This window comes from Bos indicus x Bos taurus, chromosome 14 (genome assembly GCF_003369695.1).
Source record: "Bos indicus x Bos taurus breed Angus x Brahman F1 hybrid chromosome 14, Bos_hybrid_MaternalHap_v2.0, whole genome shotgun sequence".
Classification (NCBI taxonomy): domain Eukaryota; kingdom Metazoa; phylum Chordata; class Mammalia; order Artiodactyla; family Bovidae; genus Bos; species Bos indicus x Bos taurus.
In genome coordinates, this window is record NC_040089.1 from 8349348 (window position 1) to 8376879 (window position 27532).

The following is a 27532-nucleotide window of genomic DNA, read 5'->3' on the forward strand; positions in this document are numbered from 1 at the left end:
CTCAACAATTCCTTGTGAATCAGTAAAAAGCTGCCGCAGTTGACAAACAGAATGTAGGTTTATGTAGAGCTAGGATGGGCGGACTGCAGCCTTTGGGCCAAATACTGCTCACCTGCTGTTTGGCAAATGAACTTTTACTTAGAATACAGCGTTTTTCTCCCCACTATGGATGACTTGAGTCCTCGAGACAGAAAGAGAATGGTTTGCAAAGCCTAAAAGACTTGCTTTGGCTCTTTACAGAGAAAGGTGGCCACCTCCCGGAGCAATTGCAGCCCCGGCCAGACCTTTCTCTCGGCCCCTTCCCCAGGCCCACCCTGGGGCTCCCACTCTCTGGAGCCTGGTCACCCCAGGCCAGGTTCTGGTTCCCGGTCCCTCACTGCTCAACCCCACCAGGAAAGTCTGCCTGCACTCCTGGTTCAGCTTTTCCTCCCATCTACTACTTGAGCAGGACTGTCTGTCCTGGGAGACAGGAAATGATCATCTAACCGTCACTCAAGGTCCCTAGAGAAAACCCAGGCCCAGATTCCAGGCCACCCCCTTTATTTTACAAGGAAATGGGGAACTGGCACTTGACAGGCCCCTCTCGCCATCTCCTGTTGCCCCACCTCTTGGCTGCATGTTCCAGAGGGGGCACCCGAGGTCACTGAGCCTCAGAGGGGGCTCTCAGACCCCTTATCAACACCACCTGGGGTGATCCTGAAAACACCCTCCTCCCAACACACACACACACACACACACACGCTCTCTCTCTCACACATACACACACTCTCACACATACACATACACGACACACTCATACAGACACACATTCAGACATACACTCACACACACACCCCCATATGTACACACTCTCACACACACACACACACACACACTCATACACGTAAACACATATACACAGACTCACACACTCTCTCACACACACATATACACACTCACACACATTATCTCACACATACACACACTCACAATATGTATAATCAGATGTACACACACACACACATACACACCCTCACACACACTCGAGTCTTTTCTTGGCAGCGGAGCCCAGGGCCCTTCACAGTGAGTCTGAGGACCCAGCGCCAGGTGCTGCAGAGACCCCCACTGCAGTGACCCTGCTTCACCTACCCTAGGGGGTGGCACCATCCACACCTGCTTCTGCTTCTTGTTCTCTTTGTTTGGGCAGCTCTTCCAGGTGGAAGGATCATGAGGGCTGGTCCCGGAGGACCTAGGGTGACTCATCCACAGAGAACCAAACCCCTTCTTTGAGTCAGCCCTGCTCTAGGCACTGCAGACCCATGGCCTCCCCTCATCTGGCCTCCACCCCTTCACCTGTCCAGTGGGGGGATGACCTGCCACTGGGGGCAACTGTGATGGCCGAGTATTGGCGACGATGCCTTGTCAACTGCAAGATCCTCTGTAAACACTAGCAAGAAGCATTGTCTCTGGTTTCTGTGCTGAGTTAGCAGCATGTGATATCTAGTGTGGAGCTTAGAACTTGGCATGGATTTCACGAGAGGAGAGGCCTTGTAGCTTTTGTGTGGCAACCAATATCAATAGTGGAAAAATAAATAACTGAGAAACATCTCCTCTCTCTTCAGCTCCATAAAAAAGCTTCTGTGTCTCACGTCATGTGGGAGGCAGCTTCTCACTGTGAGACCCTGGAAGCTTCGGTAGCAGATGGAACAATGGCCCCCAAAGAGGTCCACGTCCTAGTCCCTGGAAACTGTAAACACGTGAGGTCACGTGGCAAAGGGAGTCCAAGGTTGCAGATGGAAATAAGGTCGCTAGTCAACTGGCCTTAAAGAGGGAGAGTGTGCTGAATTATCCAGCTGTGTGTAGTCACACATACAGCTGATTCACTTTGTTGTACAGCAGAAACTAGCACAACTCTACAAAGCAATTACACGCCAATAAAATAAACTAAAAAATAAATTTAAAGAAAAGAAATGAAAGAATGGACTTCCCCGGTTTACAGTGGATAGGAATTCACCTGCCAACACGGGGACATGGGTTCGATCCTTGGTCTGGGAAGATTCCACATGCCAAGGAGCAACTAAGCCCGTGAGCCACGACTGCTGAAGGCTGTCTGTCCCAGAGCCCACGCTGCACAAGAGAAGCCGCCATAGCGAGAAGCCTGCACGCCGCAAGGAAGAGCCGCCCTCACCCGAGCAACCAGAGAAAGCCCACCTGCAGCAACAAAGACCCAGCACAACCAAAGATAAATAAATAGATAGATAAAAAATTTAAACAACCATTACTTTGAAAAAAAAAAAGAAGAAGAAGCGAGAGAAGCGTCCAAGGGAGCTGTGATGGCAGATGAACGGCCTGAGAACTACAGCACTTCCAGCTTTGAAGATGAAAGAAGGAAGCCAAGGGCCGAGAAACATGGGCACTTTCTAGAAGCTGGAAAAAAACGCAGGAAACTGATTCCCTTCCAGGGCCTCCGGCAGGAATGCAGCCAGATGACACCTGGATTTGGCCCATGTGAGAATTCAAACCCACAGAACAGCAGCATATAAGCAGGTGTTGTTTTAAACCGCAATGCTTGCAGCCACGTGTTATAGCAGCGACAGGAAACACACAGAGCTTCCATTCAGGGAGCCGGCAGGCACGGGTTAGTGAGGGTGCTTCCAAGGCTGCTCGTGTGTCAGGCCAAGAATGGCCCCGTGACCTCCACCAGGACTCACTGCCCCCGAGCCTCCATGCCCTGGGCTGATTGCTGGCCATCCGGGGATGGTGGTGAGAAAGGTACTGCTGTAACCAGACTGGGATAAGTGACAGAGCATGCACAGGGTGGACGCCGGCCTTCTCCACAAACGCAGTGCAGCCCAGGCTACGGGTCTGTGCTTGGCAAGGGTGAAGAGGATGGATAACCCCAAACACGGGGCTGCTTCCTTCTGCCATGCTGCTCCCAGTTTTAGCTACTACCTGGTGGGCGATAACTACATGCCCACACTCACAGCTAGACATCTGAAACGCTTCCACTGAACAAATAAATGAAGGGTTCCCACTCTGCATGTCAGAATAACCTCCGTCAGAGCTCTGTGGCCATCCCCCAAACTGGCACGGCCCAGTAACAGTGGTCCAGGGAGACAGGAGGCACCTACCACACCCCAGTGCATCCTGACTGGCATCGCTGGCGGCCACGACTCGGCCGAATCCTTCCAGGCACCCAAACTGTGTCCTGGGAGAGGTGCCAAAGCGGTCCCCTTGGAGGAAGCGGATGGAGGTGTCTGCTGAGAACGTCTTGGAATCCAGATGAAGCTGGAATGTTCCGCTCTGGATCAGATCTGCAAAGCGCCCAGCGAGATACTTGCCTGCCAAGGCCTCCTCTGCAAGACAAGAGGAGACAGGGGTGTCACCTCACTGTTCCTGCTGGGGTCGGTTCAGGTGCAGAGCTTCCGGAATGTCCACGTTGAAAGGAGACACAGGCCTTACCCCGTGTCTCAATTTACAGACGGAGAAACTGAGGTTCAGACAAGGGGCTTGATTGACCCAAAGTCACACAGAATCAGAAGCCCATATAGGGCTCCAATCCAGGTCTCCAGCTCATGCTAAAGTCACACAGAATCAGAAGCGCGTATAGGACTCCAACCCAGGTCTCCAGCTCGTGCTAAAGTCACAGAGTCAGAAGCGCGTATAGGACTCCAATCCAGGTCTCAAGCTCATGCTAAAGTCACACAGAATCAGAAGCTCGTATAGGACTCCAATCCAGGTCTCCAGCTCGTGCTATTTCTGCGACAGCAGTGTGACCCTCAGTGCTTCCCAGGTGGTGCTAATGGGACAAAACCTGCCTGCCAATGCAGGAGACGTGAGACTTAAGGGTTCCATCCCTGGGTTGGAAAGATCTCCTGGAGGACGGAATGGCAACCCACTCTAGTATCCCTGCCCAGAGAATCCCATGGACAGAGGAGCCTGGTGGGCTACAGTCCACAGGGTCGCAAATAATCAGACATGACTGAAGTGACTTTGCAAGCACGCATGCAATGTGACCCTCGCTGGTAGAGAATATCAGGATCCCAGTCACTCATCTAATGTGCATTATCCAGGTATACAGCTGTCTCAGCCTTTGCCAAGCCACCATCTCTGAGCCTCAGTTTCCCCATCTGAAAAATGGGCTGGGAAGCCCCCTTTTAAGGTTGGTGGGGATTACAAGACAGGACGTGATGGGGCCGCTCGAAGGGAAAGTGGAGCCTCCACCTCAACGTTCAGCTTGAAGCTGGCAATGTTCCAGCTGTGGAACTACGAGGGTTTCCTAGGAAGGAAGCAGGTGGGCAAGCCCCACACCTGGAGCTGGAACACCCCAGCATGCAACAAACGTCCCCGCCACGACGACTATTGTGAAGGAAGCCCCAGGCTGTGGATGCCAGGAATAAACATCACATCCATCTGCAGCTTCAAACACACCCAAATTGTGCAGCCTGTTGCCAGAGAACAACAAAAAGGGGCTCCTAATTCATAATGCTGGGGTTTCTCTGGCAGCTCAGCGGTAAATAATCCGCCTACCAATGCAGAGACGTAAGAGATGTAGGTTCAATCCCTGGGTCGGGAAGATCCCCTGGAGAAGGACATGGCAACCCACTCCAGTATTCTTCCTGGAGAATCCCGTGGACAAAGGAGTCTGGAAGGCTACAGTCCACAGGGTCACAAATGAGTCTGACATGACTTATAGACTAAATAACAACAACACAATTCATAATGCTATGGGGAGGAGTGGTATTAATAATTACTGTCACAAGCACTGCAGAATGGCTGACATACAGCCTGCCTCCTGGGTTACATTCTGGTCTCTTCTTCGACTTCTCCCTCATAGAGCAGTGGTCAAGCTCCACCCAGGCCTGACCCTGGGTGTTTGGCCCCAAGATAGTGCAGGAGAAATAGGAGAAATTCTCACCATCTAGTCAGAAGACCATGGGTTGTGTCCCACCCTGGCTCAGAATAACAATCATAAAGTCCACGCTACTCCCTCTTAAGTCTTTCTATTCTCAATTCATCCATACCATCACTGCACAGTTCCAAATAGTGTACTGATGGATGTAAACAGTGTCAGTGGTCTGAGAAGTTCTCTGATTGGAAGTAGAATGAGCAAAAATTATAAACCAACAAGGACTCCCTCACCCTACCTCATTGTCCCCTTCCTCACATGTGTCTTCCTTCTCTGTGCCCAGAAAACCAAGAGAAGAATTAGAAAACATTCTCAAAAGCAGTCAGAGGGTATTATTATATTTAGCACTAGTCAGCTATGGGCCAGAACTCTACTGCTTTTTATAAACTTCTCAGTAACCAGCTCCACCCACGGGCCAGGCACGTGATGGGCTCTCTGGCCCCACAGGGAGGCTCTGGGGCCGCACTGGCTCCATCCGACGGATGGGGACACTGAGACCCAAGGAGTCTGCTTGGTCTCAGGGCAGCAGTGTAAGAAAACATACCAACGTCCTGCAGGTCTGGGAGAGAGGTGGGGGGCGCATCCACAAGCTGCAGTTTCCACGTGATGTTGACTCCTAACCGCTCCCTGCTCAGACACTCCACCTTCACCGAGGAGTCGTCACACACGGGGATGGAGACAGGGGTTCCCGCCGTCTTCACCTGCACGGAGATGCAGACGGGAGTTCAGGAACATGAAGCCGGGAGCCAGCTTTGCCGAGCCTATGCCGGGCACCGAAACTGGCTTATCTTACTGTTGGAGGAGCTCCCGGAGAGAACAAGACTGACCCTTGACCTGGGAGCTGGCCCCGGGGCGATCGGAACTCCCGGGCCCTCCCCTGTTCTTCGAAAGGCTGCTCTGCACCCCCACCGCCTCGTGGGAGCCATTTGGGAGGGCGCAGCCTTGAGAGAGCCGGAAACTGAGGTTCTGGGTCCAGAGAGGTTGAATCACCTGCCTTGGTGACACAGCTTGTAGACAGAGGTGTTAAGTGGCGTTAAGAGCCAACGTACATGGAGAAAGGATTGAAAAACAATAGATACATGTATATGTGAAAATAAGATAGACCACAAAAATACACTTAGAAAAAAATGTAAAGATTCTCAGAAAATAATAAAAAGGGCACGCGTGTGTACACACACACAGAGATAAAGAAAGCTCAGACACTCCAAATTCATGGGGCCATAATTCACTGGAGAAACAATTTCTGCCGACTGCCCAAGTCCTCGCAAGACCCACACCCAGCAGGACACGACCCTCCCTCCCGGGAAGCACCCACTGGCTCCTCCAGTGTGACCACGCAGCCTGGCTTCTTGCTCCACCTAAGCACGCTCCACAGTGCCCGCTGACCATCTGCAGGGGAGGGTGGGAGGATGGATGGTGGTAGGGCCCGGTTAACTCGAGGGCAGCACCAGGCAGGGCCGGGGATCCACACAAGCCTCTCTGTGCACTGTTTGCATCATGCTCTTTCAAAAGCAACCGCCAGGAGCTTCTGTGTGGAGTCCTGGGGGTGTCAGTTTATCAGAAGCTGGGGCGTCAGAGGTGAATGAGAAGGTGAATGAGAAGGTGCTGTGTAAAAGCAGAGGATTCTGTGGCTCTACCATTTCTCAGTTGTGTGACTGCCCAACTATTTTAACTCATCACAAAATGGTAATAATAATAGGGTCCCCATGAGGTCTGCATTAGCTATGCCATGCCAAGGGGTGCAGAGTGCCTGGCACAGTCTAAGTGCTTGGCACACATTTGGAGTGGCATCTGTGTGCAGACAGAATGGCCAGTGAGATGGGTACCAATCCCACCTCTACCTCTGTGTCATTAGTCTTGTCTGAGCTGCTTTCTCATCCTGGGTCTCAGTGGGTGAAATGAATGAGGGTTGAACTGCGGGTTCATTTGAGCCCTGAGGTTCTCTGCCCAAAGACCCTGAGCTCAGTCCGAGCCCCGCTTGTGGGCACATACCTGGATCTGACAGAAGCCGCGGGCCGTGAGCTCGTCTAACAGGAAGACCTGGAACGCCAGCAGCAAGCCTGAGTAGTCGGCGCTGCACACCTTGCCCAGAGGGAGCAGGAGCTGGAACTGCGCTTGGGTCTGGAGAGTCTGCCAGAACTGGGGCCCTGAGAGCGAGCACCAGAGGTCAGCAGACAAGGACAAAGAGCTATGGGGTTCTTTTGTTTTTTTTTTCTCTGCAAAACGAACCCTTCTTCATTTTACTTGGAGTTCACAAGTGCTGCCATCTTGCATTGTCAGCCTCTGGGTCTAGCTACTTTCCAGCACGCCAGCTTGTCTCTGAAATCACTTAGCACCCTCACAGCAAGCTCAGTCCTGCCTCAGCCTCTAAACCCAGGCTGAGGTCCTGGACATTCTTCTTGGAAAATCTTCCATAATACCTTGCACTCAAACAGGGCCATGACACCTGCTTTGGCCAGTTGAGAGTAGATACCGCAGCCTATGTGCAAGACTGAAGTTGTGCAGTGTGCAACCTGCACAAACGTACACAGGAAGCCTGCACTCCATTTTAGGAGTTCAGGACCCACGCCTCTCTTCCCCCAAGTCCCTCACTCACAACAAGTCTAGCTCTGATTTCCAGCTACTCAGTCACCATCAGGGGGACAAGTCACTTATTTGTCCAAATCACATTCTGAACTTTTTTCTGGATAGCATTCTCTATTTCAGAATGCTTTGTGACAAATTTGTGTCCTTTGCCCCCCTGCCAGCCACCCAGAGCCTTGTGACAGTCAGTCCCAGAATCTGGGTCTCTCTCCTGAATGCCCCTCCTGTTGCCCTGTGCTGACCCCTGCCCTGCCTGGCTGTGAGTAAGTACAGCCAGCCTTTGCCTAGGCGGACACAGTCAGAGTTTTGTGTCATGTCACAGCCACGAACATGTCAAAGTGGGTTCGCTGTGAGAGCAGGAGAAAGGAGCTGCCCATATTTAAATACGGCCCAGGTCCATAGTGATCAGAACAGACGCCATAGCCTGGAGCTACAGACGGACTGAGGGGAGGCGGGGAGGGGGGAGGCTGGTGTGGCAGTGTCACTGTGACCCCAGAAGCCAGATCAGCAACTCTGAGCTTGTCGGCATCATAGTAACCAACATGGCCACTGAAGCATCTACACCTTGAGAATAGTCCTGTATCCAGGACTTCCCATGGGAGCCAGAAACAGTGGAATGTGTCTCAGGGAGCAGATTGCTCCAGAGAAGCCACAAATGAAGCTTTGCCCCAGGGGCCTGGGAAGCACACTGGATCATTCTAGAAGACAATGCTGCATTGAGCGCTCTGTCCTGCTCTGATGCCACACGCTACCCTCAGGTGGGGAAAATGAAGGCCTCCGCCCCAAGCCCTGGGGGTGGGGAGCGGGACTCCGGGCAGACCTTTCTGGGGCCACTCACGTTGGCAGGCGCGGGGCTGGGGCGGCCGGGACTCCCAGCGTCTCCTCTGCACGCTGCAGAGCAGCGGCTCCGGTGGGAAGGCACTCCGGTAGCCCTGGCTGCACCGTAGCTGGCACCGCTGCCCGGCGGCCGCGCCCAGGCCTGAGGCGCGTTCACACAGGATGGCCCCACCAGCCACGTCTGCCACGCTGAAGGGCAGCGGGCACTGCGGACCTGGGGGGAGGAAAGGGGCGGCTGTGGGCACCTACCCGGCACCAATGCTGAGCGCCTCCACCTCCCATTTCTGCTCATGAGCACGGCCCCCCTCACCCTCCCTTCCCTCAGGCCAGCCTGGGCCTGCCCGCTCCCTCTCCACCCTCCTGTTGGCTAATCCCATCCTCTCATTTTAACAGACACCCCTGGATCAGGGAAAATCCCCTGGAGAAGGGAACACTACCCACCCCAGTATTCTTGCCTGGAGAACTCTACAGACAGAGGAGACGGGCGGGCTACTGTCCATGGGGTCACAAAGAGTCAGACATGATGGAATGACTAACACTTTGATAGCACTTTTGAGCAGAAAAGGAAATGGCAACCCACTCCAGTATTTTTGCCTGGAAAATCCCATGGACAGAGGAGCCTGACAGGCTACAGTTCATGGGGTCACAAAGAGTCAGACACGACTGAGCGACTTCACTTCAACTTCGACTTCACTTTGAGCAGAGATGACTCTCACATCTTCAACTCCACTCAGGCCCTCTGGAGCACCTTCTCATCTCTAAGTCCAGTTCTCACCCAGTCTCCTCCACCTCAGAGCCAACAGGGCCAGGCTCAGCATCTGCTGCCCATGCCTTCCCACGCCTGCTCCAGCTTCAGCAACCCCAGCTTGAAGCCTGGTGCCTTTAGCCAGAAACATGGCAGCCAACCCAGAGGGTCCCACTGCCTCTGCCCACCAGCTCAGCTGTGGCTCACAGCTTCTTGACTTCTCTTCTTCCCCACCGTACATCCTTTATTTAGACATGCGTCATCTTCTCCCTGAACGGCCACTGAAGCTTCCTCACAGCTCCGTGTGTTCGGGCCTCACCCCCTGCCCTCTGCTTCCATGTTCAATCCACTCCCCCCGCCAGCAGAGAAATGTATGGAGCTGGACTCAGTTCTCAAGTCTCCCGAGTGCCTGCTGGCCTGACTTCCTCTCTGCTCTGGTCTCCTCTCCAGCCTCGCTTTGCCCCAGGGCAGAGTTGCTATTTCCCAACCATATGCATTGTACAGCCCATGTCCTTCCTTTTTCTATCTGCTTATCTGCCTAGAAGATTTCTTTTTGGGTGGTCAGTTATCAGCTCAACCCCTTTAACTTTCTAACACTTTTCACAGTTCTTCCAGGCTTGCTTTAGCCACCTTTATCCAAGCCCTCAGGCCTCCTGGAGTAGACTGCCTTGTGATCAATTATACAAGACTATCTGCATTCCAGGCTCCCCGCTGGACTGAGCCACAGAAGGGGAGAGGACGTCTCTCCTCTGTTTACCCAGGGCCCAAGGCTGACCTGGACCACAAGCTCCAGGAGTGTGTGTTAAATCAATAGATGAATGAGTAAATTAAAAAACAGACATGGTCAGTGACAATTTCATACCTGGCTAAAGATAGTTAATTATCTGACTCTAGAGCACAGACTTGCTGCCTGTATATATCTGGCTTTAAAGCTTGCAAGCCTCACATGACTCAAGGTTACTTGGGGTCCTCGGATGGAGAATGACTCACTTGGATCTTCAGGGTGCAGCCTGGGCCCCTGTCTAATAAGGACAATGGCCTCTGGACAAGATTGTGTGCTGGCATTTGCAGTGGGCTCATGGAGTTGGCTCTTAGCCACCAGGCTAAGCAGTTTACAGAGACTATTTGAATTAACCCTAACAATGGTGATAAGAAATAGCTATGATTCCCCCTCCCCATGCCCACAAGTTACAGATTGGGAACTTGAGATTAAGGGACTCGCCCAGGGTTACCCAGCAAGGGTGCTGGCAGAGCTGACACTTGGGTCTATCTGTTTGACCCCGTCATCTGAGCTTTCTCCCCAGACTCTGTAGCAAGTCAGCAGGAAGAAGCTTTGGGGAACTCAAAGTGCTTGCTGTTCCACTTGCTAGCTGGGTGGCTTTCAACACGTTAATGACCCTCTGTGAGTCCCAGTTTTGCCATCTATAAAATGGAGAGTAGGACTCTTCTATCTATTTACCTGCATCCCTGGGGGAGCAAAAATGGGGCGTATGATGTGACAAGCACGTTTTAGTAGGTGAATCTCTGCACAGGTGAGCTACAATCATGGAATCCTGGCAGGGCCAAGACACAGGGGGTCTTTCAGACCCCAGAAGAGCTGTGCTCCCAGACCTGTTCCTGCAGGACACTCAGCAGTCTGTTCCTTGGGTCCCGACAGTGCGGACCACTCTTCGATGTCCTGTAAGTTCAATGTGTCTGACGCTAAGGCTGACACTCGTTGCTCTCGGCAACACCCGGCAGGGGGCTCTTCTCATAAACACCCATCGAGCACCTGCTATGTTCCCTGCATGGTGGCAGTGGCTGAGGGTCTTGAACAGAACCCATAGAGACTGGGAGACTCAAGGTCTTGGGAGAAAAGGCGTGTAGTGAGAGCCCTGGGCACGCACCGCAGGTTTGAGGAAGGAGACAGAGCCCCGCGAAGAGAGCATTGACTCTTCCTTCCCACCCTTCTTTTGAAGACTCCCCTGTCTCTTTACAAATATAAATATCACTCTACAAATGTAAAAATTCTCTTTACACATAGAAATCATTAGACTTAATTAAATGTGTCTGCAGTTCCAAAATGTTGCCTAAAGACTGCAAATGTTAAAAATAATAATAATAATAATAAGGCAACAAAACAGTAAGAACAACAGAAGAAAGGCAACTGCCATAAAATTAGTCATTTTGTGCAGCATTTCTCAACCGTGCCAGACCCAACATCCCAACTTGTAATAAATATTTTGCAATGTCTTCATTTACTGCTCTGAAACAGAAGTCACAGATAATGTAACCTACTTGTGCACACACATTTTAAAATGACTCCAGTGTCCTGTGACTTGAGAACAAAGGAAAAAGTAAAGGTAAGTAATTGATAATTCAATAATATGTTTAATAACTAATAATGTATTTCAATATTATACATTCATGTACAGTTCAATATTTTATACCCAAATGATCTTTTAAAGTAGAAACAAAAATAGATAAATCAACACCTCCACTGATTCCTGAAGCTCCCCGGCTGGGATGGACGCCTCTGAGGTCCCCCCACTGAGATCCTGCCGTCTGGACCCTCCTCCCCACTTGAGGATGGGGAGACCAAGACCTGGCACCCCCAGGAGGCCAGCACCCAAGCTTCACTGGCTCGGGAGATTGCCACAAGGGCTCGCCTTGGTTTGAGCTCCTGAATATTCACTGGAAGGGCTGATGCTGAAGCTGAAGCTCCAGTACTTTGGCCACCTGATGCGAAGAACTGACTCATTGGAAAAGACCCTGATTCTGGGAAAGACTGAAGGCAGGAGGAGAAGGGGACGACAGAGGATGAGACGGTTGGATGGCATCACTGACTCAATGGACATGAGTTTGAGTAAACTCCAGGAGTTGGCGATGGACAGGGAAGCCTGCTGTGCTGCAGTCCATGGGGTTGCAAAGAGTCGGACACCACTGAGTGACTGAACTGAACTGAACTGAGCTAAGACAGAGTTTCAACGTCACGGGGTCAACTGCAATCCCTCATGCAGATCCCTTGTCTCCCCTCCTTCCCTCACTGTCCTGACACCTTTGGTGACCCCTTCACCCCAGCCAGGGCCAAGGAAGGGATGACAGGACCCCCACCAGCCCGGGGGCCACTCTGGGGCATCACCACTTACTCTCACAGGCCGGCTGGCTCCCGGCCACGCGGGTCCCGGGTACCTCCTCTCCACTGCCCAGGACGCACCAGCAGCTGCCCTGGGCCGGGTCGCACTGCACTGGGGAGAAGCCTCCATCCTCTGCCCTGCAGGCCGGGCTGTAGCCAGGGCTGGTTCTCCTGGAGGGAACTCCACTCTGGAGCACTTCACAGAGGCTCGGGCCTTGACGCAAAGACAAGCCACATGTGTTCTCTGCCTGCGTGGCTGTCACAGCCCTTGTCACCACCCACCACCCACTGCCACCTGCCTACAGGGCCCCTGGGGTCTGGGGTGGCCTCCCTACTAGGGTGTTGCACTCAGACACTCGGCTTTGTATTCCCCTCTCCACTCCATGCACGTGCACACACACACACACACACACACACACACACACACACATTGCCTGTCTTCAAGGAGCTTAGAATCTTAGAGGATACTTAACAAGTAAGTGAGCAACTGCAGTTGAGATGCTAAGGATGATAATGGGGTGTGCAGGGCAGTTTATGAGCCCATAGGGCGGCACTGAGCTCTGCTGGGAAAGACAGAGAGGCCTGCAAGCCTTCCTTGAGGGACTGATGGGTGGACGGAGTAAGAGTTAGCCAGCTGGGGTTGTGGGTTTGCAAAGGCTGCACCAGACCATAAAAGCCCAAGGAAAAGAGTGACTACCTGCTTGAAAAGCCTGATTATAGTTTACTATTCCTGGACCTGATGCTGAGATGGAGAAATAAGAGAAGCCCAGGAAGATACAGGAGCCTACACAGAGAGGTCCAGAAACCTCAGCAAGGAGCCTGGGCCTGAGGACCACAGGGAGCATCGATGGGCTCCAGGCAGAGGACAGCCGCACATGTGCCCTTTAGAGACACCGTCTTAACCTCACTGTGGAAAGCAGATTGCTGGACCAGGCTGGAGGACGAGGGGCCAGGCAGGAGCCCTGGTATCGGGGCTGCACAGCAGACTGCATGAAGGCAGCGGTGCCCACTCTAACAGAGACCAGTGCTGGTTTGTGCCTCTAGTTACCCCAAACCCTGCTATATGTATTACTCCCAAGAACCCACTGAGGTGGGGGAATCGTGCCCCTATTTCACAGATGAGAAAACTGAGGCGCAGTGAGGTTAGAGGCTTTCACGGCTCTGGAATGGCCAAGCTGGGACATGAAGCCAGCTCCTGGGGCTCCGTACCTCATGCTCACGGGGTGGGGGCTGGAGAGTGATGGGGAAGGGCCAGTACTCACACTGGGCACTGCTGTTTGTGCCAGGGGGCACGCCCTCTCCTGAGGCCGGATCCACACACCAGGTGCCAGCCTCCGACGCCTGCAGCCTGGCAAACTCTCCTGTCTGAGACAAAACCGAGGTGGTGTCACCCAGCGAAGATGCTTCTGTAAACTGATAAGTCGGGAGCCAGACATCAAGGATATTTCTCCCGAAACTACTGGCGATGGCTTTTCCAGACGTTGGGGAGGGGCTGGACGGGGCTGTCCTGTTTGAGACCCTTTACGTACATTGTCTGAATTCATGGCTGTAACATCCGCACGAGACAAGAACTGCAGTGAACCCATTTTTAGAGTGGGGAAAACAGGCTCACTCAGAGAGAGAAAGTGATACAGCACCATCCAGCTGGGAGTGGCAGACCCAGGCTGGGCCCAAGCCTGCCCAGCCCCAGAGCCCAGCTACTGTCTTGAAAGCATCCCCCTAGTTCCGGAAACGATTTTCAACCTGCATCCCTTGGAGAAAAGGGGTCTGTAACAGAAAAGAAAGACAAGGGAGGAGGCAGTCCCCTGCCTTTGCCCAGGGCCCATCTCTCCTCGGCCAATGGAGATGCTGGGCAAGCTCCGCCAGTTCACTGGGGCAAGTTTCCTCATCTAAAAAGAGAGGAGATGGGACCAGATGGACCCATGCACTCCTGGTGAAGACAATGTCCTCTCTCCTGTGTGTGCAGCTGCAGGCAGAAGGGAGGCCAGTTTTTCCAAGCTCCCTGGGACCACTGAGGGTTTCCTTGAGCTTTCCGAGACCACTTGTCCATTCTATACTCCGCCGTGCCATTTTCACAGACGGTAAACGACCATCGTAACGACACCCGACGTTTACAGAGAACATAATCAGGAGGCCCCCAGGGTGCCCTTCCGTCCCTGATGTAGGTGGAGAGCCTGCGTCCCCATTCTACTCAGCGAGACCCAGGGAAATCAGAGGAGGTGCCCCCAGGTGCACGGCTTTCAAGCCGCACAGGTAGGCTTCAAACCCAAGCAAAGGTTTGAGAAAATACGGGATTGTGAAGATCTACAACTGAGAACACACTATCCGCTAACATGACTTCTGCTGAGGAGCCGGTCCAACACACAGCCGTCCAATGTGGACACTCGGCATCTTGGGTCCTGCTTCCTGGCACTTGGGTTCTTCCAGGAGCCAGCCTGGGGAACCACACGATCGGAGGTTCTCTGGGAGCTGGTCTGAATCACTTTTCCCTCCATCAGAACTCTGCTTCCTGCCTCTCCTTCTCCACAGGGGGGCTCGCAGGCTCTGATGATGGAGCAGACTCTCATTTCAGGGGTAGGGAGCTGTCAGCCAAGACAAAAGACTAGATCTGCTAATTTCTCTACAAAACTCTTCCGTAATCAGGGTCCATGTTTATAGCACCAAACAGTATGAATAACAGTGAGGAAGAGTAACAAGGAAATTTTGCTCAGTAATCTGCATTTTGTGAACCTCTGCACTACTGATTTCATCTAACTTCCTTGGAGCCTCTGCGAGCCCAGCGGAGTGGGGGGCAGTGTTCCTATCACTCCTACTTCAGGGTACGGGGCCTGAGCCACAGGGAGTTCCATCAGCTGGTACCTGAGTGGTTGGTTCCAGCAAGAAGTCTCTCTCTAAGAGCTTTCACATCAGTCACTGCCCTAAATCATGACAACCAGGGAACTGGAGAGGGAAATATTACAGTCTTCCATTTATGTTGAGAAGCTGAACTATGATGGGCATGTTGATGTGGCCACATGGTTTAAGGAATTATGTATGTGTATATTATTCTTCAAAGAGTTTTCACTAAAGGTTATTTCCTAAAAGCCTCAAAACAGTCCTAGCGCTAGGGAAGATTAAAATGGGGCCTGATCTTAGGATAACACAAAGCCCAGAGAAGCACAGAGACGGTAAATAAATTGCCCAAGGTCATATAGCTTGGGCCTCCAGGTGGCTCAGTGTTAAAGGATCTGCCTGCCAATGCAGGACATGCAAGAGACGTGGGTTTGATACCTGGCTCAGGAAGATCCCCTGGAGGAGGAAGTGGCAACCTACTCCAGTATTCTTGCTTGGAAAATTCCACGGACAGAGAATCCTGGCGAGCTACAGTCCGTGGGGTCATAAAAGAGTTGAATACGACTGATCAGCTAAACATAACCACCACCACATAGCTTGGATCAGCCAGGGCTGGGACAAAACCCGAGGCCTAGAATTCCTTGTGAGTTTTCAATTAAAACAAGTTTATTGAAAACTAGAAAATTCGCCATCCAGAAAGTTCTGGCTTCTGGAACCTTCTTGGGCCTTCAGAGACTTACCTCTAAGCAGGTTGGGATGAACAGGTCTTTAGGAGATGGTTCTGCTTGGACACCAGCCTGTTTCCAGCTGGAAAGCAGCCCACTGGCTCGCAATCTCTCGCAGCTGGTGGGGCCTGGGTGGGGAGAGAGGGGAGCTCTCAACAGGCTGGCCGTGGGCGCTGAGGGCAGGTGGGGAGCCCAGGCTGGCCCCGAGTGTTGGAGCCATGCATCTGGGTGGGTGGAGGTGCCTTATGCAGAGAGCTGGGACCCCAGAGAAGCAGGCTGAGGGTCAGGGACAAAGACCCATGTGGGACATTTCACCTCTGAGACATAAAGTGAGCGCTTGATTACATGGGTCCAGACTCAGAAGAGAGGTTGGACTATGGACCAGACATGAGGTCGTTGTAGAAAACACAGAAATAGATGAAACTTCCCAGGAAGCAGGTGTCAGGGGGTGGACCTGGGGCTCCTTGCCCACACCCAGCTCCCTCCCTCCACCTGGGAAATGAGGAGCACCATTAGGAACTACAACCAAGGTCAGGGAACTCTTTGAGGCCTGGGCACTTGGGGGTGTGTGGTCTGCCTGCTCTTGGGAGTTGGTCTGAAGCGCTGGCCCACGGAGCCTCCCCAGGCAGGGCGCCCGCTAGAAGGCCCGCCGGCTGGTCCAGCGGCCCCACTTACACTGCGGGATCTGCCGGGAGCGGGCGGTCAGCGAGGCGGGGACGTACTCTCCCTTCCCGTCCACACACCAGCAGTGCCCTGGAAAAAAGCCCGGGCCAGAAGTTCAGGAAGTGCCCAAGGGCCCTGCCCTGAGGGTCCTGCAATACACACTACCATATATAAAAGAGATAACAAATAAGGACTTGCTGTATAGCACAGGAAACTCTACTCAATACTCCGTAGTGGCCTATATGGGAAAAGAATCTGAAAAAGAGTGGGTTTAGGTATAATCTACTCACTTTGTTGTACAGCAGAAACTATTGTAACATAGCATTACAAATCAACCATACTCTAATCAAAATTTTAAAAATTCCTAGCAGTGCCAATAAGTTCTCTCACCCAAACCCCTACCTGTCTGCTCTCCCTAACATGGTCCACAATCAGAGGCCCTAACACCCAGAAACCCCAGCAGCTACCCACTTGATCTTCAGGCAGGTAGAAGGCTGCCACTCCCATCGTACAGACGGAACCATCAGATGGCACAAGAATTAAGGGACTTGCCACCAGCTGTGGAAGAGAGGCCTAGAGTCCACGTTGCTTTGCCCTAATAGTGCAGGGCTCTTCCCTTTCTCTCTTTTTAGGGCTCTTTTCTGCACATGAAAAGGAGGGGTGTCCCTCAGCCTCCCCAGGGTGCCTGCCCGCCTCACCCGTCGCGGCATGGCACTGCACAGGCTCCCAGCCTCCGAAGGCATCACACTGTGGCAGGTACGGGCTGGACCGCAGAGGGCTGGGGGCTCGTGGTGACTCGGCCAGGGTCACCAGGCGTCTCTGGTAGAAGTCAAAGGCTGGAGTCGGGAGAGAGGAAGAGAGAGGTGAGCCCTGGACGCGCAAAGGCCAGGCCGAGCGGACTCTGTCCTGAGAACAGCCACCTCGTCCTTTCCCAACATAGGCGGCCTTTTGATTTCTGTAACAAACATTTCCACCCCAAAACAAGACAGAGGCTCATTGAGGAGCAGGTAGGCCCTCACCAGATTGCCCTTTAAAATTAAAATGAAAAAAATTAAAATGCCGGCTGATGGGAAGTCCCTGGCAGTCCAGTGGTTGGGACTGCCACGCTTCCACTGCAGGGGGCACAGGTTTGATCCCTGGTCAGGGAACTAAGATCCCACAAGCAACATTATGCAACCAAAGAAGTAAAAAATGTCAGCCAAGTTTGAAGGAATCACTGTTCCTCCTTCAGGAATTCTCACCTAGAGCCCATCAGGTCAAGGCAGAGTCTCCAGGCACATGTGAGAACAGTGATTGCTGATAACACTGATGGCACGTAACGGAACTGACTTTCCTCCTGTGCCCACCCCTCCTCCCTAGAGACCCTGGGACACCAACACTGGGTTCTGTGGGTCAAAGATGCTTTGCGGCCTTCAGTCTCTTTCTGGGCTGGGCCTTCAATCCCCAGACTCCCCAGGCTCCAGAGGTCTGCACACCAAGAGCTTCCTCTCCTCTGGCACAGTTAGAGATGCCCCTTCTCATCTGAAGGGGTGACCAGGAAAGGGACCAACCCTGGTTGTTCTCTACAGACACTTCCTTTTTTCCCAATGGTGTCACACTTGCAAAAGCAGAGCTGGTGGCTCGGTGAAGGGGAACTTCTTTAGCCTGACTTCTGAGCAATGTGCCACCATGACATTCAGCCAATAAATTCCCATGGGGCCAACACTTCTCTCTCTTCCTCTAAATTTCCCTCCCTGACCGAAGTGGTCACCACTCAAGGGAATCAACACCTCCTCCCCTCTTTGATTACGTGACAATTTGCCCAGGCACATTTTTTAAAAAACTGGGTTCCTGCCAAAAGCAGAATCTCCAAGTCTCTGAGGAACAGAGGGGAAAAAAAAAAAGTACCTGGGGAGGGAAGGAGAGAGAAGAAGAAGAAAGAAGCAAGGAGGATGGTTAGGCATCCTTTTCCAGGTCCCCACATTCTGTCAGCGCTGTGCGAGACCCAGGATGTAAAGAGTTAGGTGGGCGTCTTGTCCTCCAGCAGAGGTGGCTGGGGAGGGGGAGGAAACAAAGATGGCTCTGGGGAGACTCTCATGTGGGGTTAGGGGAATAAAGGCAAGGGAAGCCCAACGCCAAGGGGGCAGCAGAACTGCCAGGAAGGTGAGGGCAGGGGGGCTCCAGCCTGTGGGCAGAGGCTCTTTGTCTTGGTCCAGATGTTACAGGGGGAGCAGTGGGAGCAGGGGACAGAGGCGTGGGGGCCAAACCACCAGCATCGCATCCAGGCTCCGCTAGTTGCTGGTTGGATGAACCTGGACACGTGACTTTACCTCCGCTTCCACTTCTGAAAAGAATCACGGATGGTGATTACAGCATCGCTCTCATGGGACTGTCAGAGGATCAGATGCAAAGATCTGGTAAAGATCTACTTAGCACAGAAAGTGCTTGGCCAGGGGTATGTGTCAAGCAATGCTGAGCTGGTCCCAGGCCAGAGCGGTGTCAGCCTTCTGAGCATAGGTCTCTGCCATGAGCAGGGACCAAGTGGTGCTTTTTGGAGTTAACTACCTGGATTAGATTTGATCACATGAGGAAGGTCCCTAAACCCAGAGCGTGTTTCCTCAATTTAGGAGGGCTCTTCTACTTTCCTCCTAGGAGGTGTTACTGAGTCCTTGGAAATGGAGGGAAACTTCAGAACCAGTCACAGGGGAATAGGAGCGTTCGGGGCTCACACATTTGAATAGTTTAACCCAAGTACTTGGCTTCCCAGTGGGCTACAGGCGCCATATGCAATACAAAATACAGAGCTCTGCCCCCAAGTGGCTCTGTTGGAGGACTGGGCGCCATCTTGGAGGGGTGGGAAAACTTCCAGCTTTATCACAAAAGACGTTTGTGTTCTCCGGAACTCATGGGCCGGGGGAAACCACAGCTCTAAAGATGACCAAAGAGGAACTCGTTCAAACTCTCTCTTCCGCCAAAGAGGGAACAAGAAACCAGAAGCATGGGGCACTCACTGGACTGAGCTGCCAGTCGAATGGCATGATCGCTCCCACTCAGAAACTTCTCCAAGAAAGTCTCCTGAGACGGGGAGAGCGGAGGAAAGGCCAGCTCCTCATCCGTCAGCCGGATTCCTTTGGCCGCAAGGAAACTCTCTCCCAGAGGGAAACGAGAACTGTTGGAATACGTGACAATCTCTTCTGCTTCCCTGATGAACTGCAGGACGCGAAGCTTCACTTCCTCACAAGAGCCAGGACCTGGGGAGGAAAGGCAGATGGATCCACCCACCACGTGGAGCTCACTCTGACCCCTCTGAAGTATGTACACACATCAACATACACACGCATTTCTGCCTCAGCTGTTCCCTTCGCCCCAACTCTTCCCACAACCTGGAATGTTCTTTCTGTTTCGTCTCTGCAATCGGATTCACTGCACTGACGGCATACCCACTTTGTGAGATGATTAGTAATAGCTAATGTTTATTCCACACCAGGAACTCACATGCTGGGACCTTGTTGGGCTCGTTCCGGGTTCCTTCCAGCTTCTGACCAGCCTCATCCACACACCAGCAGCTCCGGAGGTCAAAGTGCGCCAGAGGGGCACTAAAGTCTGAGTAGGGCCCTGGGTATCGGTCAAGCTGGCCGTTTAGGATCTGCCAGAAGAGGTAGGGTTCCAGAAACACGTTCCCTCCAGGTTGGGTCTGGTTCCCTTCCAGCACCGACACTGGGACATCTTGGAAAGAAGAGTATCTCGCCAGCCCTGGGAAGACGCCTTGTTGGCCAGCCTCGTACAGATTTTGAATGAAGAGACGGAAGTTTCTGGAAGCTGCTTCTCTGTAGCTCATGATCTTCATCAGCAGTTCCGCCGGGGTCAGTGCCTGGCCAGCACTGTTCTGAGCCTCCCAGCGTTCATACCACTCGAAGGCCTGCTCAGGGGGCCCGTCGCATTGCACGGGGCTCCACTGCCCACTGGCACTGCACTGCGGGATGTAGATGCTGGAGAGGGCGGGCGGCGTGCTGGGATTGGAGACCAGGGTCCGCACCGTCCCGAGGAAGGCTCGCTCGGCCTGTAACTGACAGGGGCTGGGGCCTGGGGAGGAACAAAACACAGGTATTTCAGGTTAATAAGCCCCAAAGACCAAGATGCATATGTGCTAAGTCGTTTCAGTTGTGTCTGACTCTTTGCCACTCCATGGACTGGCAAAGGGGACCACCCCTTTGCACGCCAGGCTCCTCTGTCCATGGGATTCTCCAGGCAAGAATACTGGACTGAGTTGCATTTCCTTCTCCAGAGGGATCTTCCCGACCCAGAATCGAAGCCCTTATCTGTCCAAACTCCATCTAAAACCTTACACAGCCATAGAAACCCCATCAACCTTAAATTTGTAAATATTCAGAGAGAGAGAGCCTGCCCATCACTAAATCAATGCAGTTGAGACCAGCTGTTGTCAGCACTGCAGAAATTTTATGTGCCAGCTTCTTAAGGCCAAATTAATCTCCCAACTCCACTCCTTGGAATGGTTAACATTATCAAGACCTTTCTGGACAATGTTTAAATCAGCCAGCAAACTTCACCATTAGCAGAAGTTTGGGCTTTAGCTACAACTGATGCGTCATGTCAGGGCCCTAGGGGAGAATCAGAGTCTGCAGGTTGAACACTCAACAGACTCACATTTCTTGGGCTCTCCAAGCCCACTTCGAGTTCCAGGAATAGGCTGACCCTCGGTGTCCACACAGTAGCACTCTGAGTTGAAGCACTGGACAGGGAGAAAGTTCCCCTCGCTGGTACAAGCAGGGACAAACAGGCTGGACCCAGCCGGCTGGCTACCCAAGAGGCTCTGCATGCGCGCCCTCTGCTTTTCGCACTCCGTGGGGCACCGGGGTCGTCCACCTCTAACCCGGGAGCCAGCAAGTTCTCGGCCCTGGGCGTCCACGCACCAGCAGTCTCCGGCAAAGCACTGGACCTCCTCGTAGCTCCCTTCCGCAGTGCATGCCGGGACGAAAAGGCTGCCAGGTGCCTGCCCGCAGCCCTGAGAGCTGAACACCATTTCCATCACGTCACCTAAATCCCTCGCTATGTCCTCTGGCACAGAAATAGCATGCTGCAAGAAGAGAAGGAATTCTGGAAGCTCCAGGAAGGAAGAAAGGAATTGCAGGGCATTTTGGTTCTCTTGTAAGTTGACTTCAAAGCCAAAGCTGCCCACAACTGGCTTCCTCAGGGCAACGTCTATCTTGGAGGCTTTGGGAGCTTCGGAGGCAGGATTTGAATTCAGTCCCACGGAGAGAGGCTTGGCCAGATCGGCTAGTGACCGTCCATCCTGGAAGCCTGGGAGACCCAGCTGCTGGAAAAAGTGACTGAAGTTAAATGTGCCTCTTGTGCCCAGGGCTCCAGACAAGTTAAACTGGCCGACGTTCACCAAAAATCTTCCCCCGAAGAGGTTTTGCTGCAGCCGCTTTGCGTTGGTGGTGAACTGCAGGGCGAGGCGGGCCAGCTCTCGGGAGGGAAAGAGCCCTCTAATCGCTTCCTTGAGGAGACTTTCTGGGGCGACAAACCGTGTGTCCCGTCCTTGCAGCATCGGCTGGAAAATTCCGGAATCCAGAAAGAGCTCCTTGATGGAGGGCGGGCAGGATGCGGTAAATCTGGCGAATCTCTGAGACACCGGTCTTTCCTCGGGAGCCAAGAGCAAGCTGCGCCGGCTGAAGTAGCCGGAGGGCCCAAAGCGGAGTCTGGAAAAGGCCCGCCGCCTCTCAGAGGGACAGGACTGGTCTTCAGCTGCAGGGGGAATGCAAGCAGAGACACAAATGGAGAGAGAGTGTCACCATCGCCAGTGACCCTGACACAAACCCGCAGAGCTTTCTGGTTTACTGTTGTTTAATAATCACTGTCTGACTCCTTGTGACCCTATGGGCTGTAGCCTGCCAGTCTCTTCTGTCCATAGGATTTCCCAGAAAAGAAGACTGGAGTGGGTTGCCATTTCCTTCTCCAGGGTATGTTCCCAACCCAAAGATTGAACCTGTGTCTCCTGCTTGGCAGGTAGACAAAAACAACAGCAACAGCATTTCTGACACAGCCCTCAGATCTTTCTGGTAGAGAGATGAAAGAAGTCAGACAAGGATTGAATCTCTGCCTCCTTTCTCCATATCCTTCTGTTTGTTCCTTCCCCCTGAGCAGGACCCCCTGTGACCCCCATCTTGGGGAGTGAGGACTCCAGGTGACTTGACTTCCTCTCCTTGATTCCACTCGAGGGTGACCCCTTCCTAAGACAGGGCTCAGAGACACTGGCCCACTTTCTGGAAACCGGCCCACACACTCATCAAATGTGCCCACTGGCATGATATCTGCCCACCCGGTGGGTGCCCTGCCTTGCCCAATACTCATGTCTGCCTGGAACCTCCAACTGTGATCTCATTTGGAAAGAGCATCTCTGCGGATGTCATTAGTTAAAATGAGGTCATACTGGTTTAGGGTGGGTCCTAAATCCAATGACTGGTGTCCTTAAAGAATGCCATGTGAATACACAGAGGAGACACACAGGGAGAAAAACACAGGAAGAGGGAAGGCAGAGACTAGGGTGATGCAGCTGTTAGCTAATGAATGCCAGAGACTGCCAGCATACACCAGAAGCTGGCAAGGACTCTACCCTGGAGCTTTCTGAGGGAACACAGCCCTGCCCATACCTTTATTTCAGACTTCTGGCCTCCAGGACGGTGAGAAAATAAATGTCTGTTGTTTTAAGCCATTCAGTTTGTGGTCATTTGTTATGGCCACCCTAGGAAACTCCTGCACCAACAAATTCCTGTTTGTTTTTAATGGAATGTTGTTTTCCAGGGTTCTCCTATTGGAACCCTCAATGGCCTTTAACGCTTCATTATAATGCTCTTTAAGAGGCTATCTATTCCTCCATGGGGATCATCTTATCTAGGCTAACTAGTTCATCGTCTGTTTGAAGTTAAAAACCATACTTTAAATTCTATTGATATTTTCCATAATAAGAAACATTTTCCTATGTTTTAATATGCAGTATTAGAGGAATTGGGCTTCCCTCGTGGCTCAATGATAAAGAAACTGCCTATCAACGCAGGAGACTCGGGTTCGATCCCTGGGTCAGGAAGATCACCTGGAAAAAGAAATAGCAACCCACTCCAGCATTCTTGTCTGGGAAATCCCATGGAGAGAGGAGCCTGGCGGGCTACAGTCCATGAGGTCAGAATCGGACACAACTGAACAACAATGGTACAGGAATTATGGTGTTTCCCGAAGTAGAATATGATAACGCCCGCTCCGCAAACACACTCAGCAGTCTTCCAGACTTCTTGAGCTTTCCTTGAAATTATTAATTAGTAATCAACTCCATCGGAGAAGGCAATGGCACCCCACTCCAGTATTCTTGCCTGGAAAATCCCATGGACGGAGGAGCCTGGTTGGCTGCAGTCCATGGGGTTGCGAAGAGTCGGACACGACTGAGCGACCTCACTTCCTCTTTTCACTTTCATGCATTGGAGAAGGAAATGGCAACCCACTCCAGTGTTCTTGCCTGGAGAACCCCAGGGACCGGGGAGCCTGATGGGCTGCCATCTATGGGGTTGCACAGAGTCGGACAGTCGGACACAACTGAGCGACTTAGCAACAGCAGCAGCAGCAATCAACTCCATGCATGGTCAGGTCATTCTGTCTGAATATCCCAAGTCAACGGTCATCATATTCAGAAAAAAGTTTTTAAATTCAAACTCTGATCATCTCAGTCACATAGGTAGAAGGGAGAAAACTCCATTTTTCTCCATAAAACCATAAATCTTAGCTGTTCTTTTCAACTCACCCCACCCTCAACTTTTCAAAATAATTCATTCCCCTCAGTTCAGACGGGTGCCAAAAAGAAAGTCAGCCAATTTCACTCTGTAACCAGGCAACAGAGTAAGATCTGGAACATGCGGTCAGAGAGAGTGAGAGAGACTGGCAACATCTGAACATATAACACATCCGTCCACAAGGCCAGGGCTTCCTCTAATGGGTATTACAGGAAGGCAGGGAAGAAACCAAGCTCACGTCTCTGCTGTCTCTCTCTCCAAATTAAGAGCATACCGTGCCCATTCATTTGTTATGTAGTGTTACCAAGGCAAAGAAAAAGATCAGATATTGGTTTCTTGTGGCACATGTTTCCATGGTAATGAGACTGATACATCAGATGGAAAAAGTAGAATATATATATATATATGATCTATGCATTTGGAAGTACTTTTGGTTTTAACGTGGAAGACCATAGTTCTTCATTTTCACCTGGAATTAGGGAACAGTGTTCTCTGGGTTCTAACAGAACCAGAGTGTAATTGTAAAGGCTACCTTCAAGGCAGAGGTTCACAATGTTCTTTTTCTACATCTTCACCCTTAGCCAAAAGCATGGTACCCAACACAGTGCTGAGAACTCAAAATGTTAAGTTGGAGAAATCAAATGGTTTCCTAGGAAGTCACTGAAATAATGTTAACACATGTCTGAAAAGACTGTCCTCCTCCTTCACTATCTCACATCTTGCTGAGTCCATCCAGCTCACCCCAACTGGGAGCCTGTGAGTGCTCCTAGACTCCCCCTGCTCCACCGCTAACACCCTTCAGGTCTCAGTGTAAGGAGGAATGGAGTCTGATGCAATGCCTGGCCACCTGTCTCAAGTTCACACCCTTGTCCCCAGACCACTGCTTCTGCTTCAGTATTGCTTCCTGTCCTGGGCTGAATAGTGTCTCCCTAGAATTCACATCCCTCCTGGAACTTCAGAATGTGATCTTCTGTGGATGTAGGGCCATTGTAGGTAAAATGAGTTAACATGGCATCACACTAGGGTAAGGCAGCAGTCACTCAGTAGTATCTGACTCTTTTAAACCTCATGGACTTTAGCCTCCCAGGCTCATCTGTCCATGGGATTTTCCAGGCAAGAATGCTGGAGTGGGTTGCCATTCCTTCTCCAGGGGATCTTCCTGATCCAGGGATCAAACCCACGTTTCTTGAATCTCTTGCATCTCCTGCATTGGTGGGTGGATTCTTTACCACTGGCGCCACCTGGGAAGTCCATACTAAAGTGGGTTTTTAATCCTATACGACTGGTGTCATTACAAGAGGAGGAACAAGACACAGAAGCAGACAAACAAGGCAGCCAGCCGTGTGATGACGGAGGCAGAGTGTGGAGTTCTGCAGTCACAAGCCAAAGATTGTTGGTGTAAAAAAGAATGAAATAATGCTATTTGCAGCAACATGGATGAACTAGAGTATGGGCAACTAGAGATGGCCTTATTGAGTGAAGTAAGTCAGACAGAGGAGGACAAATATCATATATTGTTTATAGGTGAAATCTAAAAATGGGTACAAATGAACTTACCTACAAAGCAGAAATAAAAAGAGTTACAGATGTAGAAAACAAATTTGAGGTTACTAGAGGGCAGGAGGTGCTACAGAAGGATAAATTGTGAGACTGAGATGGATATACACACGCTGCTGGTGGACTACAGCCACCCCAGGCTCCTCTGTCCATAGGACTCCCCAGGCAGGAGTAATGGAATAGGTTGTGATTTCCTCCTCCTCCAGGGGATCTTCCCAACCCAGGGATCGTACTTGGCTCTCCTGCTTTGCAGGTGGATTCTTAACCGACTAAGCCACCAGGGAAGCCCGACATATACACACTGCTGCTGCTGCCACTGCTAAGTCGCTTCAGTCGTGTCCGACTCTGCACGACCCTATAGACGGCAGCCCACCAGGCTCCCATGTCCTTGGGATTCTCCAGGCAAGAACACTGGAGTGGGTTGCCATTTCCTTCTCCAATGCATGAAAGTGAAAAGTGAAAGTGAAATTGCTCAGTAGTGTCTGACCCTCAGCAACCCCATGGACTGCAGCCTTCTAGGCTCCTCCATGCATGGGATTTTCCAGGCAAGAGTACTGGAGGGGGGTGCATATACACACTATATAAAATGGATAACTAATAAAGGCCTACTGTATAGCACAGGGAACTGTATTCAATTCTCTATAGTGGCCTATATGGGAAAATAATCTAAAAAAGAGAAGATATATGCATAAATGATTCACTCTTCTGTACACTTGAAACTACCACAGCATTGTAAATCAACTACACTCCAATAAAAGCTTTTTAAAAAAGAAAGTAAAACAAGTACGTTTCTGGCTAAAAAACAGAAACAAAAAAAATTGTTGGTGACTATCACAACCAAGAAAAAACAAGGATTTTCTCCTGAAGCCTTCGGAGCGAGCACTACCTTGCTGACACATTGATTTTAGATATCCAGCCTTTAGAACTGCTCAAGAATACATTTCTGCTGTTCTAAGCCATTCCATGGGTGGTCATTTGCTACAGTCGCCCCAGGAAAGTAATACAGGCCACTCGTCTCTCTTTAGGACACCTCAGTGACCTTTAGATGCCTACTGCCTGCAGCCTGATGCTCCTGTTCAATCTCTCCTCCAAAATGCCTGGGCTGCCTTTCCACACCACCCACACAGGGCACTCTCCAGCTTCAAAGCCCTCAACAGCTTTTCTGAAAGCTGGAGGAGGAAGCCCCTAAGGCTCTGCTTGATACGAAAGGCCTCATCACCCGTGCCTTTCAGAGTCCCCCACCCAAAACAGGAGCTTCCCAGGTGGCTTGGTGGTAAAGAATCTGCCTTCCAATGCAGGAGAATTAGGTTTGATCCTGGGCTGGAAAGATCCCCTGGGAGAGGTAATGGCAACTCACTCCAGTATTCTTGTTTGGGAAATCCCATGGACAGAGGAACCTGGTGGGCTATAGTCCATGGGATCGCAAGAGTCAGACACAACTGAGCTTACATGCACACACACACACACACACACACACACACACACCCAAACATGCTCCAGCAAGTTTTTTGTCTCTCTCCTTCTAACAGACTCCATGTTCCTTAGCACGTGTGAAAGTCACTCAGTCGTGTCCCTTAGCACACCAACGCCTATCACAGATCCTCCTCAACTAGGATGGAATGACCTCCTGATAAATTCATCATAAGTTGAAAATATCATTAAGTCAAAAACGCATTGAATTCCTATCACCATAGTTTAGCCCCGCCTACATTAAACATGCTCAGAACACTTCTATTAGCATACAGCTGGGTAAGATCATCTGAACACCAAGCCCATTTTGTAATAAAGTTTCAAATATCTCATAATTTG

The 27532-nt window shown here is 51.6% G+C and overlaps 1 protein-coding gene across 1 annotated transcript in view; it reads right to left on the reverse strand.

The window, feature by feature from the left end:
- TG (thyroglobulin) overlaps window positions 1-27532 on the reverse strand; it is a 235997-nt gene that overhangs the window by 193680 nt on the left and 14785 nt on the right. Inside the window, exons 9-20 of the mRNA XM_027560798.1 lie at window positions 21033-22133; window positions 19863-20450; window positions 19379-19618; window positions 17087-17224; window positions 16401-16478; window positions 15741-15853; window positions 13431-13533; window positions 12182-12382; window positions 8310-8522; window positions 6881-7035; window positions 5433-5589; window positions 3111-3335 (exon numbers count right to left, since the gene is read on the reverse strand). Coding sequence (XP_027416599.1) covers window positions 3111-3335; window positions 5433-5589; window positions 6881-7035; window positions 8310-8522; window positions 12182-12382; window positions 13431-13533; window positions 15741-15853; window positions 16401-16478; window positions 17087-17224; window positions 19379-19618; window positions 19863-20450; window positions 21033-22133 — 3312 coding nt within the window. The remainder of the gene's footprint in view (window positions 1-3110; window positions 3336-5432; window positions 5590-6880; window positions 7036-8309; window positions 8523-12181; window positions 12383-13430; window positions 13534-15740; window positions 15854-16400; window positions 16479-17086; window positions 17225-19378; window positions 19619-19862; window positions 20451-21032; window positions 22134-27532) is intronic.